General features: G+C 34.5%; 1 protein-coding gene across 1 annotated transcript in view; it reads right to left on the bottom strand.

Annotated features, from left to right (window-relative positions):
- Window positions 1–274: 274 nt before the first annotated feature.
- The window catches only part of LOC134262525 (elongation of very long chain fatty acids protein 7-like), a 34432-nt gene continuing 21506 nt past the window's right edge, over window positions 275–13200 (bottom strand). Inside the window, exons 2-7 of the mRNA XM_062744925.1 lie at window positions 5914–6101; window positions 5507–5581; window positions 4923–4979; window positions 4693–4798; window positions 4370–4506; window positions 275–1788 (exon numbers count right to left, since the gene is read on the bottom strand). Of these exons, the coding sequence (XP_062600909.1) occupies window positions 1591–1788; window positions 4370–4506; window positions 4693–4798; window positions 4923–4979; window positions 5507–5581; window positions 5914–6101 (761 nt within the window). The 3' untranslated portion in view covers window positions 275–1590. The remainder of the gene's footprint in view (window positions 1789–4369; window positions 4507–4692; window positions 4799–4922; window positions 4980–5506; window positions 5582–5913; window positions 6102–13200) is intronic.

Here is a 13200-nt window from a genome sequence, read left to right on the forward strand (position 1 = left end):
AAAAAAGGCTCGGGTTTGTGCTTCATGAGATATACATGTAAGCGATAAATTTAATTTTTCGAAGATTATTTCATGCAATATCAACATAGGATTATTTTTTGTGTGACCTAACAAAAATTATTTTTTTAACTTCGAATTTTGATATCTTTTAAAAGAAAAAGACTTTGGGGATATAATTTGACTAAAGTTTATACAATTTATGGTTAATTATTTTTCAATAAGAAAAACGAATATATATTTTGTGCGATTGGAATCGGACCAAGCGGCTTTAAGGAGCTTTAAAATATTACAGTTGAATCAACTATGCACATATTATCAGGTTTTTCAACCTCAGAATTAACTTAGAATTGTTACAATGGTTTCCATACATTAAGGACCGGGACATACAATGAACACAGACCTACAACCCGTCAACTGTTTAAGTATCAAGACTATACATAAAGAAACATTTACATGTACAAACAAATAGGAATTATCCTGATTCCAAGATGAAGAAAATCATTTATAGCTGATTATAGGCTAGTTTTAATTAAGAATCAGAAGAAGACATCAGAAGAAACATTAGTAACGAATCCCTGAAAATTCTAGAGGTATGAAAACAAAGACAGGGTAAAACTTCTATGATACCCTGATTACAATCTTGAACACTCAATAACAAATAATCATAGAAGTAAGAGTCCACTAAGAACCAAAAAATCAAGGAATCTAACAGCTCTGATTGGTTCTTAGATTACCCAGTAAAACTTATATGGCCAATAAACAAAATGATAAATAACATTTCTGATTGGTTACATATTCCAAATAACACATCTCACTTCCAATCAAAAAGAGGAAATTTAACAATTCTGATTGGTCATATTTCGTAATAATACTCTAACTACCAATCAACAATAGCATATCAAACAATTCTGATTGGTTTTTAGATAATCCCAGTAAAATCTCTCACAGCGGATCAACAACTTACATAAATCTGATATTTCTGATTGGTCCATTCTGTAATTAATAATGACATAAATAAGGAGAGTACTGACATAAATTGGTCACAGCTGAAGAGTTCATGGTTGATCTATTGTGCTACGTGTCAACCACTTGTATCATAATCAATCATAGTTTTGTAACCACAGATATCTTTCTGATAAATGATCCCTGCTTTTTCACATATATCAAGCACAAAATTATATTTGTAAGGCATAATTAGAATAAATTTGAATTAATTTGGTAAAGTTGTGCCTACAGAAGGGGATTTCTAAAACCTTAAAATCAACATCATATAATAAATGTGTCTACACGTTAAAGACATATTATAAAAGCTGATTTGTCGAATCAAAGATTATAAAAAAAAAAAACCTTTAACAAAGAATGAACTTAAAACTGTTTCTATTTCTAATTATCATTTTTAACATTCATGCAGATTATGGGGTACATACTGCTGGAACATTGAACATAGTTAGCAATTTATGCATGAGGTGGTGTCTAAAATAGGAGAAATGTCAAATTAACTTACAAGTCATAGCTAACAAAAAAATATTATAAATAAACAAATGGATATGGTAAGAGTTATAATTGTTATATTTCTAATTAAAGCATTTGTTAATTAGATTTGGCTTTGACTCCATTGGTTACAGCTCCGTTGGTCTTTGGTTTTTTATACGCGTTTCTGTAGAAGTCTGCAAACATGATGAGGAATATAACAGCGTACGCTAGAATCCAGTAAACAAACAATGTGGGGTAGTCACAGTCAATAAACAACAGCTGTAGAGAGTGGATCGTTACCAGGATAAACTGGGTCTGTTAGATAAAAAAAAATTCCTTATTAAGGTATTAGGGGTGTAATAGCCATGACCTTGAATATGACCTAATTAAGCATAGTTATAATGAACAACACTTTCGGCAATATTTCTCTTAGTTTCATGCAATTTTGTCCATACATATTTCTTATGTGCTCATTAATATAACTGTACCCTCTCGCCAGTGGTGCACCCTTAATAGACAAAGGGTAGAGATGTAATTTTTCTAGTAAGCCAGAGAACAGTTTAATGTTTCATGTATTCAACTGTAAAAATAAGCCCTATGATTGTAGACATTCAATTTTTTTTTAGTTCAGAGTCATCAGATGTGATATATGAATACTTGTAATCGAGAGAACTTGTCTGCTTTCAGTGACAATTTTAGCAATATTGTTATAAAACCGTTTATATTATTCTGCCATAGAAAATTATGGTAGGGATGATCAATAAGAAAACATAGTAAATTTTGTGTGACATTTATTTGTGATAATATAACCATAAAAAAGAATTATTCTATCCACAATATTTATCTATATTCTACATCAGAGTGAAGTACCCCCTAAAAATGTAAGCCATTATTTTTTTGTTCATGATATAGGGTAGGTTGTAATGAATGAACTAATGAGCTTGAGCATATATAAACAAAAGATGATTGTCATACTCAACTCAATTCACATTAGATTCATTTGCTTAGAAAATTGACCTCTTCTCACACTGACCTTGACCTAGATAGGGTTTACAAAATAAACTACATTTTTGCAGTTCCCATGTGTATACAGTTCTTCATAGTTTTTATTTACTTTACAATGAAGGCTAAAATATATCTGACAGATCGCAAAACACTGATCAAAGGGTTTTAAAAATGATATTGTGCCTCACATATATTATAAAGTAATAAAATATGCATAAATAAATATGTTGAACCCCCCCCCCCCCCCCCGTTTCCGACGCGGCTAATAAACTCATTCAAAAAATAAATAAATAAAAACCCCACACAGATAAAATTCACCCTGACCTTACCCAGAATATTTTTTTGTTCTCATAGCTGATATAATTTTTTTTTGTTAAAGTTCTAAACATATAATTACATTTTTTTTACTGATCGATCTATTTAGATCATCTCAGATATTTCACGTACATGTGTGATAACATGGATAATTGAACGTGACATAAATGTATGTTGCATGAGTATCTAGATATTTTAAGTCTGTTTTTTCAATTATTTTTCAAGAAACCATCAATATTTCACAAATCCTGAGAATCATTTAGCACGGCCACAGGTTTGCACAATTCCAGGATATTACATTATGTAGGGATTATATGTACGCAACATCTGTCGATTTATTGCAGATTCCACAATACACGCCATACTATTAATATTGTAACATACATTATTCTCTCAAACTGTTAGCTGATACTAAGAGAATCACAAAATTACAATGAAAAGATACTTCGTTTGTTTTTTTTTAGAAATCGGTGCTATTTTTAGAAGTTGGAAAAACCCTTGTAGTGTGTATATGAAGATAACATCGTTTTAACTGCATATTTTGCCAAACCAAATTATAGTAAGGTGTTTTCTATTTAATATCATATCAATTCTTTCCTTTGATTAGTTATAATCTGTTCCTTTGGTGTATGTTTTATGATAGCGTCCTATGCCGTCTTGACTACGCGCCATTTTTGTTTACGAAGATAGATGTTCCGAGAACTGCCGATGTCAAACACCTCGGCATTTTAACCGGAAGTGGCCTATTACACCTCTAAATCCTTAATGTGTCAACTTGTACAAAAGATATGGACCAGACACGAATTATTAAAATTTTTTCCCAGTGACCCTGAACTTCCCCAAATGACCTTGGGTCAAGGTCATGACACATCCTAAGGTCATGGGCAATCTTTGCATGGAATGAGAACCTATGAAGTTCATCCATAAGAAAGATATGGACCGCAAACAAATTATGAAATTTTTCTTCCAGTGACTTTGAACTTCCCCAAATGACCATGGGTCAAGGTCATGACACACCCTTGGGTCATGGGCAATATTTGCATGAAATGAGAACCTTTCAAGTTCATCCATAAAAAAGATGTGGACCGGAAACGAATTATTAAATTTTTCATCCAATGACCTTGAACTTCCCAAAATGACCTTGGGTCAAGGTCAAGACACACCCTTGGGTCATGGGCAATCTTTGTGTGGAGTAGTAGATCCTAATGTCCTTCCGTTAGAAAGAAATGGACCACACATGTTTGCACAGACAGACGGACAGACAGCTAGACAGACAGATGTACAAGGTGATTCCTATATACCCCCCTAAACTTTGTTTTGCAGGGGGGGGGTATAAAAATACCTCCCTCATCTACTTTATTGCCAATAAAATGATAAATAAAATGTGCCCTCCCGCATTTGTTTTGGAGAAAATTGGCCTGAGAACCAGAGAATTAAAGTTAGATAGCCTAATATCAATGCAATGGAATTGTTACATAATTAAACTGATATGTAAAAGTTACTCCTGGGAAGTTAAATGAAAGAAGATGAATTATGCACTCTTCACTTGATTCAAAATTGATTGTGAACCACTTACTATCTGCATAGATGTCATGTATTTTTTCCACCAAAGATATTTCTGGTACTGAGGACCTAAGGCTGCCATACCATAATAAGTGTACATTACCAGGTGTATAAAGGAATTCAGCATTGAGTGAAAGGTTCCAAACCCACCTATAAATCAAAATACACAGGGTCAGGAAAAGGAAAAACAATTCAAAGATAAATGACTTCAAGGACAAAAGCTGAGGTCAATAACAAATACTTGAGGTCTAGGACAATTTCCTGTGACCTGGGCAAATTCAAAATTCAGATTTTTATGCACAACAATTAGAGAGAATGAAAAATCTACCGAATTACCTCCTACAAATTTCACTCCAAACCACCAGGAGAAGGGCATAATTCCATGGTGAAAAACGTGTAAAAATGAGGCCTGGTTAAACTTCTTCCTCATCACAAAGAAAACCTGAAAAAAAATATGACTTCAGTTTATATTCAGAAACTAATATTTTTCCTCTATTGTTGTAATACCAATCTTGTATGATGACAAATCTTCTAGAATTACAAACTTAAGTTTGAAGAGAACTTACTGTGTCAAAAAGTTCAATAAATTTAGAAAAATAAAACATCCAACAGACTTTCAGCATCTAAAAATAAACAAAAGCTCCATTATAACATGAGTTATAGCTTCTGGTATTAGTTATTGTCAGTCAAAATGAATAAAGTTTTGAGGCCAAGGGCAGGGCTTAAAACCATTAATGACATGATGGACCAGGGCCGGAAAGGTTTCTTTTTAAGGTAATGATTGCAGACAGCATAATGAAAATGAGAGTGAAAAGTATCATCTGAAAGTGGAAGGCATTGATTAGTTGTCCTGGTACAATCTTATTTAGGTTGGATTTCATGGCCATTTCAGTTTTTAATATGTTTTGCATACACATTTAATTGCCTTGGTTTTCTTGATTGTTGTTTAATGTCCCTCTTGAGAATTTTTTATTCACATTGATTCCATCACAAGTTAATTGCATTTTTGACTGAGCTATCCAAGCTGATACTCACAGCCCAACTCATTAGAAACATAAAATGACAGCATTAAAATCTTTCTCTAATTTGCTACACACAGCCCAAACCATTACACAAGAATGACAGTATTACACCTTTGTAGGATACAGACCCTTAATCCTTTCTCTGAGTAATCTACAGGCTGACATCTCAGACTGTACCCATTGAGCCAACCAGCAAGCAGAAACTGAAGAAAAGAAACATTCTCTTCTCATTGAAATTTGTAAGCATCAGAGATTCCTAAATCCTTACCATAAGTTAAAATTTTTATCTTAAAGAAGGAATCTGGTTTTACTTTTGACTAAATGCAATATTCATATTATATTTCCTAAATGCCTTTCATATTAAATTGTCAAAAATTTAAGAGATAAATCGTATTTTCTCTTTCTTGTCATAGTTGTAAAAACTTCAACATGTTCAAATAGAAATGAAAAATGGATAGTGAATAATCTTGAATTTGTAAAATAGAATTAAGGAATTTACTTACAGTAACAGCAAGAACTGATTTTATAAACTCACCTCCACAAAGCAGTAGGTTGATAAGAGAACCATGCAGAAGTTGTAGACAATCAGAATCTTCTTCATCTCAAACGGTTCCCTGTTGGCCATAATGGTGGGTCCCATCTTAACGAACACAAAGTAGGCGACACAGATGACGAGGCTCGGCCAGGGAGTTGACATCATAAACCATCCATCCACTCTCGGATCTGAAATAGAACAAAATCAATGTTAGAAAATAACACATAACAAGATTATAGGTCACCTGAGTATCATGAAACAATTTTCCAAATATTTAATTTGGTTCATGTTTTAAACCAGATGCCATGAAATTCACAATTTTGAAAGAAGCACCATTGTTTATCATAATTATACACTTAGAATACTTACTATATATAGTTACTTCATACCCAGAGTTATATCAGAGTAAGAAAGAGAAAATTTTCACTTTATAACCAGTGGTGCACCCCATCCCACAGGAACATTGACCCTGGGGCCACATATTTCAAAATTTTGGAAACTTTATCATAAATTTTATTTCATCATATATGGTTGATTAATACCATAGAGCAGATTTCAAAGCATTTATTTATCTTCACTTTGCTGGATGCACCTTTCTTCATCATCAATATATGTACTAAGTTCATATGCATAATACCTAGGGGCAATGGAAAAAAATTTAAAGAATCCGTGCATTTTCACTATATATAATCATTAGAGCCCCACCCTAACACCAGAACACCTGACCCAGGGGCCATGAAATTCACAGTTTATGAAGAGGCATCCTTTCTCATCATAAATATGTACATGTACATAGTTCATTGGTTTAATACTCAGGAGCAGAGAAGAGGGTTTTTGAAGAAACAATGTATTTTCAGTATATAATCAATAAAGCCTCACCCTAACATCACAACCCCCAAACCAGGGGGCACGAAATTCACAATTTTCGAAGAAACACCCTTGCTCATCATAACTATATACTTACTTAGTAAGTAAGAGAAGAAGGTTTTCAAAGAAATAATGCACTTTTACTATATGATCTATATATAGTCCCGTCCTGACACTAGAACCCCTGACCCAGGGACAATGAAAGTCACAAGTTTTGAAGAGGACTCAATGCTAATTACAATCATGTCAACAGTTTCACTGCTTAATGTCCAGGAGTAAAGAAGATTTTTAGAGATTGCATTAATTTTATAGGTTTTGGCCCCATCCCCCTGGCCCCATGGGGGCAGGGACCATGAAATTCACAATCATTGTTCCCCTTCACTCATAGATGCCATATACCAAATTTGGTTGAAATTGGTTCAGTAGTTCCAGAGAAGAAGTTAAAAATGTTCAAAAGTTTACAAACGACGTACGACGACAGACAAAAACAGATAGCAATAGGTCACCTGAGTTTACTCCTGTGACCTAAAAAGGTCAGATATTGTCAATATATGAATTGAAATGTTTATTTAAATGTAAATACTGTGAGTCTTATTTAGTCCTGAGAGTCAATGTTAATGCACAATCAAAGAAAGCTTTTTGCTAATTGGAAATGGAACTGCTCCAAAAACTTCAACCACGAGCCTGTTCAACATAACAAACGTTCATGAGTGTTCGCCAAAATTTCTCATACCTCCCATAGAAGTGTTTGCTAGCACTCTCTCTGTTGAACAGGCCTCTGGTCACTTATCTGGAATATTAATTGAGGTCAGATCCAAAGCAAGTCTGGTTGTGTTTATTCCTAGGTCCATCATCCATACAAGTTTGGTCCAGGTAGGGCATATTGTGACTTGGGAATATGTGACGTAGTTTATATTGGGTTTCAACCACCCCCATTTTTTTGTATAATCTATTAGTCTTTTATAAAATTTATGATCAAAGAGAGATAATTCTTGGATTTGTGTAAATTCAGAATGTGGGGTATATCTTGGGTTAGACTTTTATTACTCAGCCCTTGCAGAATATTCCTGAGATGTCCTAAGAAATCCTAAGACTATCTTAAGATTTATTCCTCGGATATCTTGAAAAAATCCTAGGATTATTCCTAAGATATCCTGAGATGTTTTTGGAACAGGAATTCCTGGGATTTCCTTGGACAGTCCCAATTCAGGGGTTCTAGAAAAATCCCAGGAATCAAAACACCAAGACTTCCCAGGATATCCCAGGAAAATCCCAACACTTAAAATGTCCTAGGAAATCAGGAATTCCTAGGATTTCCTAGGATATCCTAGCCTCCTAGGACATCTTTTTCTTTAAAAAATCATACATAGCAACAAAGCAGAATTATAAGATATCTGAAAAAAATTTAATGAATGTATGCATTATAAAAATTCATGGCCACACAGAAAAAATAATACATAAAATAATTTTTCAAAAATGCTGATGGTATCTAATTCAACAAATTCTTTACAATTTTACTGCTGTTACATTATAGTGCAGTTATGATTCAACATCATGATTTACACACAAGGGGGGAAACAGATTGTCTTATTTTCAAACTATGTTAATACAGTCTGAAGCAGCTCTCATAGAATATTTATGATATACATGTACAATGACAAATATTAATAATAATTAAAAAAAATATTTAAATCAACAACCTAGTGTAGAGAGTAGGGGTGAGGCCCTCAGGGTTCCTCACTTCTGAAGAATTCTGTACAATAAAAGATTCAGATACCAAACAGAACTAATTCATAACACTCCCCCCCCCCCCATAAAAAAAACAAAAGCAGTATGCACCTGGTGGCATCAAAGTTTGAAAAAAAAAAAAACAAAAACATATAGGTCAAAGTCACAAGGTCATTAACCTTGATGTAATTTGAAAGAACTTAGTGGAGTATGGATACTCAATATAAAATCTCTACCTCTTATGGTTCAAAAGTAAAAGATTCAATAGGCTATATTTTAGCATAACGATGACAGTCATGGTCATTGGTCTTGGTCTCATTTGAAATTGGAGTAAGCATACCCAATATGAAGTATCTATATCTCTCATGATTCAAAAGTTATGGCAAAAGGTAAATTGGCAATAAACAGATAAACAGACAGGCAAAAACAATATGTGCCCCCGAAAGAGGCCTTGACCTCTGACCATATCACTTCAAAATATATAAGGGTAATATTTAATTTAAAAACAACATTAAATTTGTATTGATGATTAATCATGTTCTGCAGTGGGATCGTCAAAATGAGTTATAATATAAATAAAATGTCATTGCAATATCTGATGGCTTTTTGGAAATGTTAAGAGAACGAAGTGTTACAGACAGACAGATCGACAAACAGAAAGATAAACAGACCCAAATTAATATCCCCCTGCACCTCGTCAATCCAATATAAGTCGCCCAGCTTTAGTTGATCACTGATGTATCTTCTTTATAGCTGTACATTTTTCTTCTTCATCGCCAGTGGCCTAGTTGCAGATCGTGAAGCCTTGTTTGCTTTTTCTTCACTTGACTTTTCACTTGTCTTTGCTAAAATAAAATTTTACTTAATGTATTCCATTGTTTAATCTAAATATGTAATTATTTCTTAGGGATGAAAATCAAACTTGTAAAATTTAGTAGCCAAAGATGCTACAATTGTACCAAGCTTTCAGATTCTACCAGTCCATAAAAATATGTGTTTGCCCAAGTAAGATGAACCATTTTTCTCAAAAGATTTATTTTATTCACTGTGCTGTCACAGTTCTTATTTTTTCATTTATATCGTTTTTGTAATGTGAATCATCTAGAGTTATCGTTCTTTGTCAATTTTTTGAATTATCTTCCTTGAGTAGAACTCTTTTGTATATAGAGTTACTTCCCTCATTTTCCCGTGCAAATTTGTCAGCCATTCGAGTTCCATCCGTGAAGAAGGACATACATGTTTTTTGTTCTTCCTTCTACTTTCTTTTGATTTGTGGCCTACTACCATGTAAGTTTTTTTATAGCAAACTTTTGTGATGTAATGCATATTATTTGTAAGTTATTTCGGTAATCATTTTTTGAGAAACTTTGTGTACTATTGTAAACTCTTTTCAGTCAGGTATTTTTCACGAAGTTTTAAATCAGGAAAGATTTGAGAATTGATTATTGATTATTGTTATTCATTTTATCTAGTAATCGTTAAAGTTATTGATCTATTATTATGGTTAGGTTTATATGTGAGCTTTATTCTTTGGAACTCTATTATAGTCTCTTTGGTATTTAGTATTTGTTTTGTTTATTTCAGTTATTTACCTGTATCATCCTCATTGACTCACTTACTCGCTCGCTCACTCATTTCCTTACGTACTGTAATAAATACGGAACCAGCACCTTGTGTTATTGATTATGTGTGACTGTGAGGACCCCAGGTTTAGCTAGCTGTTCTAGACAGCATAGTAAATAAATGTCAACTGGTCAAACCCAGGATCCGAGGATGAGTGATCATCGTCAAGACGAAGAAGCAGAAGAAGAAGAAGATGAAGCCTCTCCCAGGCCGAAACGTCAAAGAGATTTAACTGCAAAAGGTGAAGGTCTTCTAGACAAGTCTATTGACACTTACTCAGCTAAACTGCAGAAATTATGGAAAAACGTTGATACCATTATTGAAGAAGTAGATCACACATCTTCTAAAAATCTCAAACTTATCGTTCAATTACAATCTTTATTAGAAACAAGGATAGATGCCTTTGACTCACATTTTAGTGAATTCTGTGAATTTCTGGAAAGACAACGTACCGAGAGATGTGTGCATGAACTGCAAAGACTCAAGTTGGCAAGGAAGGGTTATTCAATATTATTTGACTCCGCTTTCAGAAAGCTTGGTGTATTGCAAGAACAGTCTTCACAGCTTCATGAGCAGAAACCACATCAGGAAGAAGATGTCCATTCAAATAGATCAAAGAGATCAAAGAGATCAAAGAGATCACAAGAAAATGTGTCACAAACTCCTTCATCAAACAGTAATCAAAGTACATTGTCTGAGAAGAGAAAAAAGGCAGAAATTGCGCGAGCAAAATTAAAATATACTGAACTTGAAATGCAAATCAAAAAAGAACAATCTCTTCTGGCATTAGAAAGAGCGAAGTCTCAGAAAATGACGGACGACCTAGAAGCAGATCTACAATTACTCTCGGTAAAAAAAGAAGTAGCGGTTGCTGAAGCCGAAATTCTCAGTGAAGAAGAAGGAAGTCAATGTGGTCATAGTGATACCTGTATTAAAGATTTAGAGAGTGTCGACAGAAAAGAACGCACAAAATCATCATATGTAGAACAACATGCTCTAATTCAAACTCAGGATAAAAACATTCCACTGATTCCAGAACCCTGTGTATCAACATTAAATCCTCAGGCTCTTCCATACATTCCTCAACAACCATCTTGGAGTGTAGGACAAGCAGCAACACAAGACTTTACTCGTTATCTCCTGAAAAAAGACTTAATGCTTTCACGTCTCATCAAATTTAATGACAAGCCTGAATTCTACCCATCCTGGAAAGCAACCTTCAGATCTGTTATGAGAGACTTGCAAGTAACACCAGAAGAGGAAATAGACTTTCTTATCAAATTCACTAGTCTGTCAGCTCAACAACAGATTCTCAGCATTAAGGCGGCAAGTGCAAACAATCCTACTCGTGGACTTCAGCGAATTTGGCAAAGATTAGAGGAGCGATTTGGGTGTCCTGAAATGATAGAGTCTGCATTAAAAACAAAACTGAACTCTTTTGTTCCTATTACGTCAAAAGACTATCGACGCCTATACGACTTGTCTGATATTTTGGATGAAATCCTAGCAGCAAAAGAAGATATTCGTTACCAGTCATTACTCGCATACTTTGATGCATCGACAGGAGTGACACCTATCGTCATGAAACTTCCATACCAACTTCAAGAAAAATGGACAAATACAGCGGTAAAATACATCAGTGACCATCATGTTGTGTTTCCTCCATTTCATGTATTTGCAAACTTTATTCGTGAGCAAAGCCGTATCAAGAATAATCCCAGTTTTGCTTATACAGACAGAAACTTAAGTATGCAGAAACACAGTGACAAAACTTTGAAAATTTCAAGCAGGAAAACAGCTCTATCTCAAACCCCACAGATTTCTCAGAGCTCAGGAAAGGAAAATCAATGTCCCCTTCATAAAACAAACCATTCCTTGGAACAGTGTAGAGGTTTCAGGACAAAATCATTTGATGAACGGCGAAAAATCTTGAAAGATAACAATTTGTGTTTTAGATGTTGTTCAAAGGATCACAAACAAGCAGAGTGTCATTCTGATGTGCAGTGTGGAGAATGTGGTAGCAAATTTCACACATCACCATTACATGTGAATAGGCCAAAAATAAAGACTCCATACCCTTTGAGAAACAATGGCGGGGAGAATTTCACTGAGAGACAAGATTTTGAAAATGTGAACAACCCAGATGTGAATTCTAAATGTACACAAATCTGTGGACAAGCATTTGGAGGAAAATCTTGTGCTAAAACCATTCTAGTTCATGTGTACCCAAAACACTGTCCGCAAAAATCTGTGAAAATTTATGCAGTGATTGATGACCAGTCAAACAGAACACTTGCTAAACCAAAACTCTTTGATCTTATGGACAGTATTGGAACTACAACAAATTACCTGTTAACATCTTGTTCAGGAAAAGTTCAAAGATCAGGACGTAAAGTGCATGGATTAGTGGTAGAGTCATTAGATCGACAGAACTGTATAGATATACCTACCATCATTGAGTGTGATGAAATCCCTGAAGTCAGAGAGGAAATTCCTACGCCGGAGGTAGCTCTACACTATGAACACTTGCATGACATTGCTGATCACATACCACCAATTGATCCTAACGCAGAAATCCTATTACTGATAGGAAGGGATGTAACCAAAGCACATCACGTCTTGGACCAACGCATTGGTTTTGGAAATCAACCATACGCTCAAAAACTATCCCTTGGTTGGACTATCATTGGTGAAACTTGTTTGGGTAAAACCCACAAACCAGATGTCATTAACGTCATGAAAACCTGTATTCTACCTGATGGCCGTCCTACTCTGATGTTACCCTGTGGCAGTAATTTAAAGGTCAAGGAAAAAATCGTCGATGAAACCTCAACAAACATCATGTGTACAAAGACTGAAATCGGTGAAAGTGTTTTTCAGAGGACTGAGAGTGATGAAAAGTTAGGACTTTCTATGGATGATCATGAGTTTCTAGATATCATGAATTCACAGTTTACAAAAGACGCAAGTGGACATTGGCAAGCCCCACTTCCTTTTCGTAAGGACCATCAGCGACTTGTAAACAACTACGATCAAGCTAGAAAGAGAGCAAAACAGTTAGATTACACT

Source organism: Saccostrea cucullata, unplaced genomic scaffold (assembly GCF_032062105.1).
Source record: "Saccostrea cucullata isolate Sc308-1 unplaced genomic scaffold, CSIRO_AGI_Scuc_v1 ctg1063, whole genome shotgun sequence".
Lineage (NCBI taxonomy): Eukaryota > Metazoa > Mollusca > Bivalvia > Ostreida > Ostreidae > Saccostrea > Saccostrea cuccullata.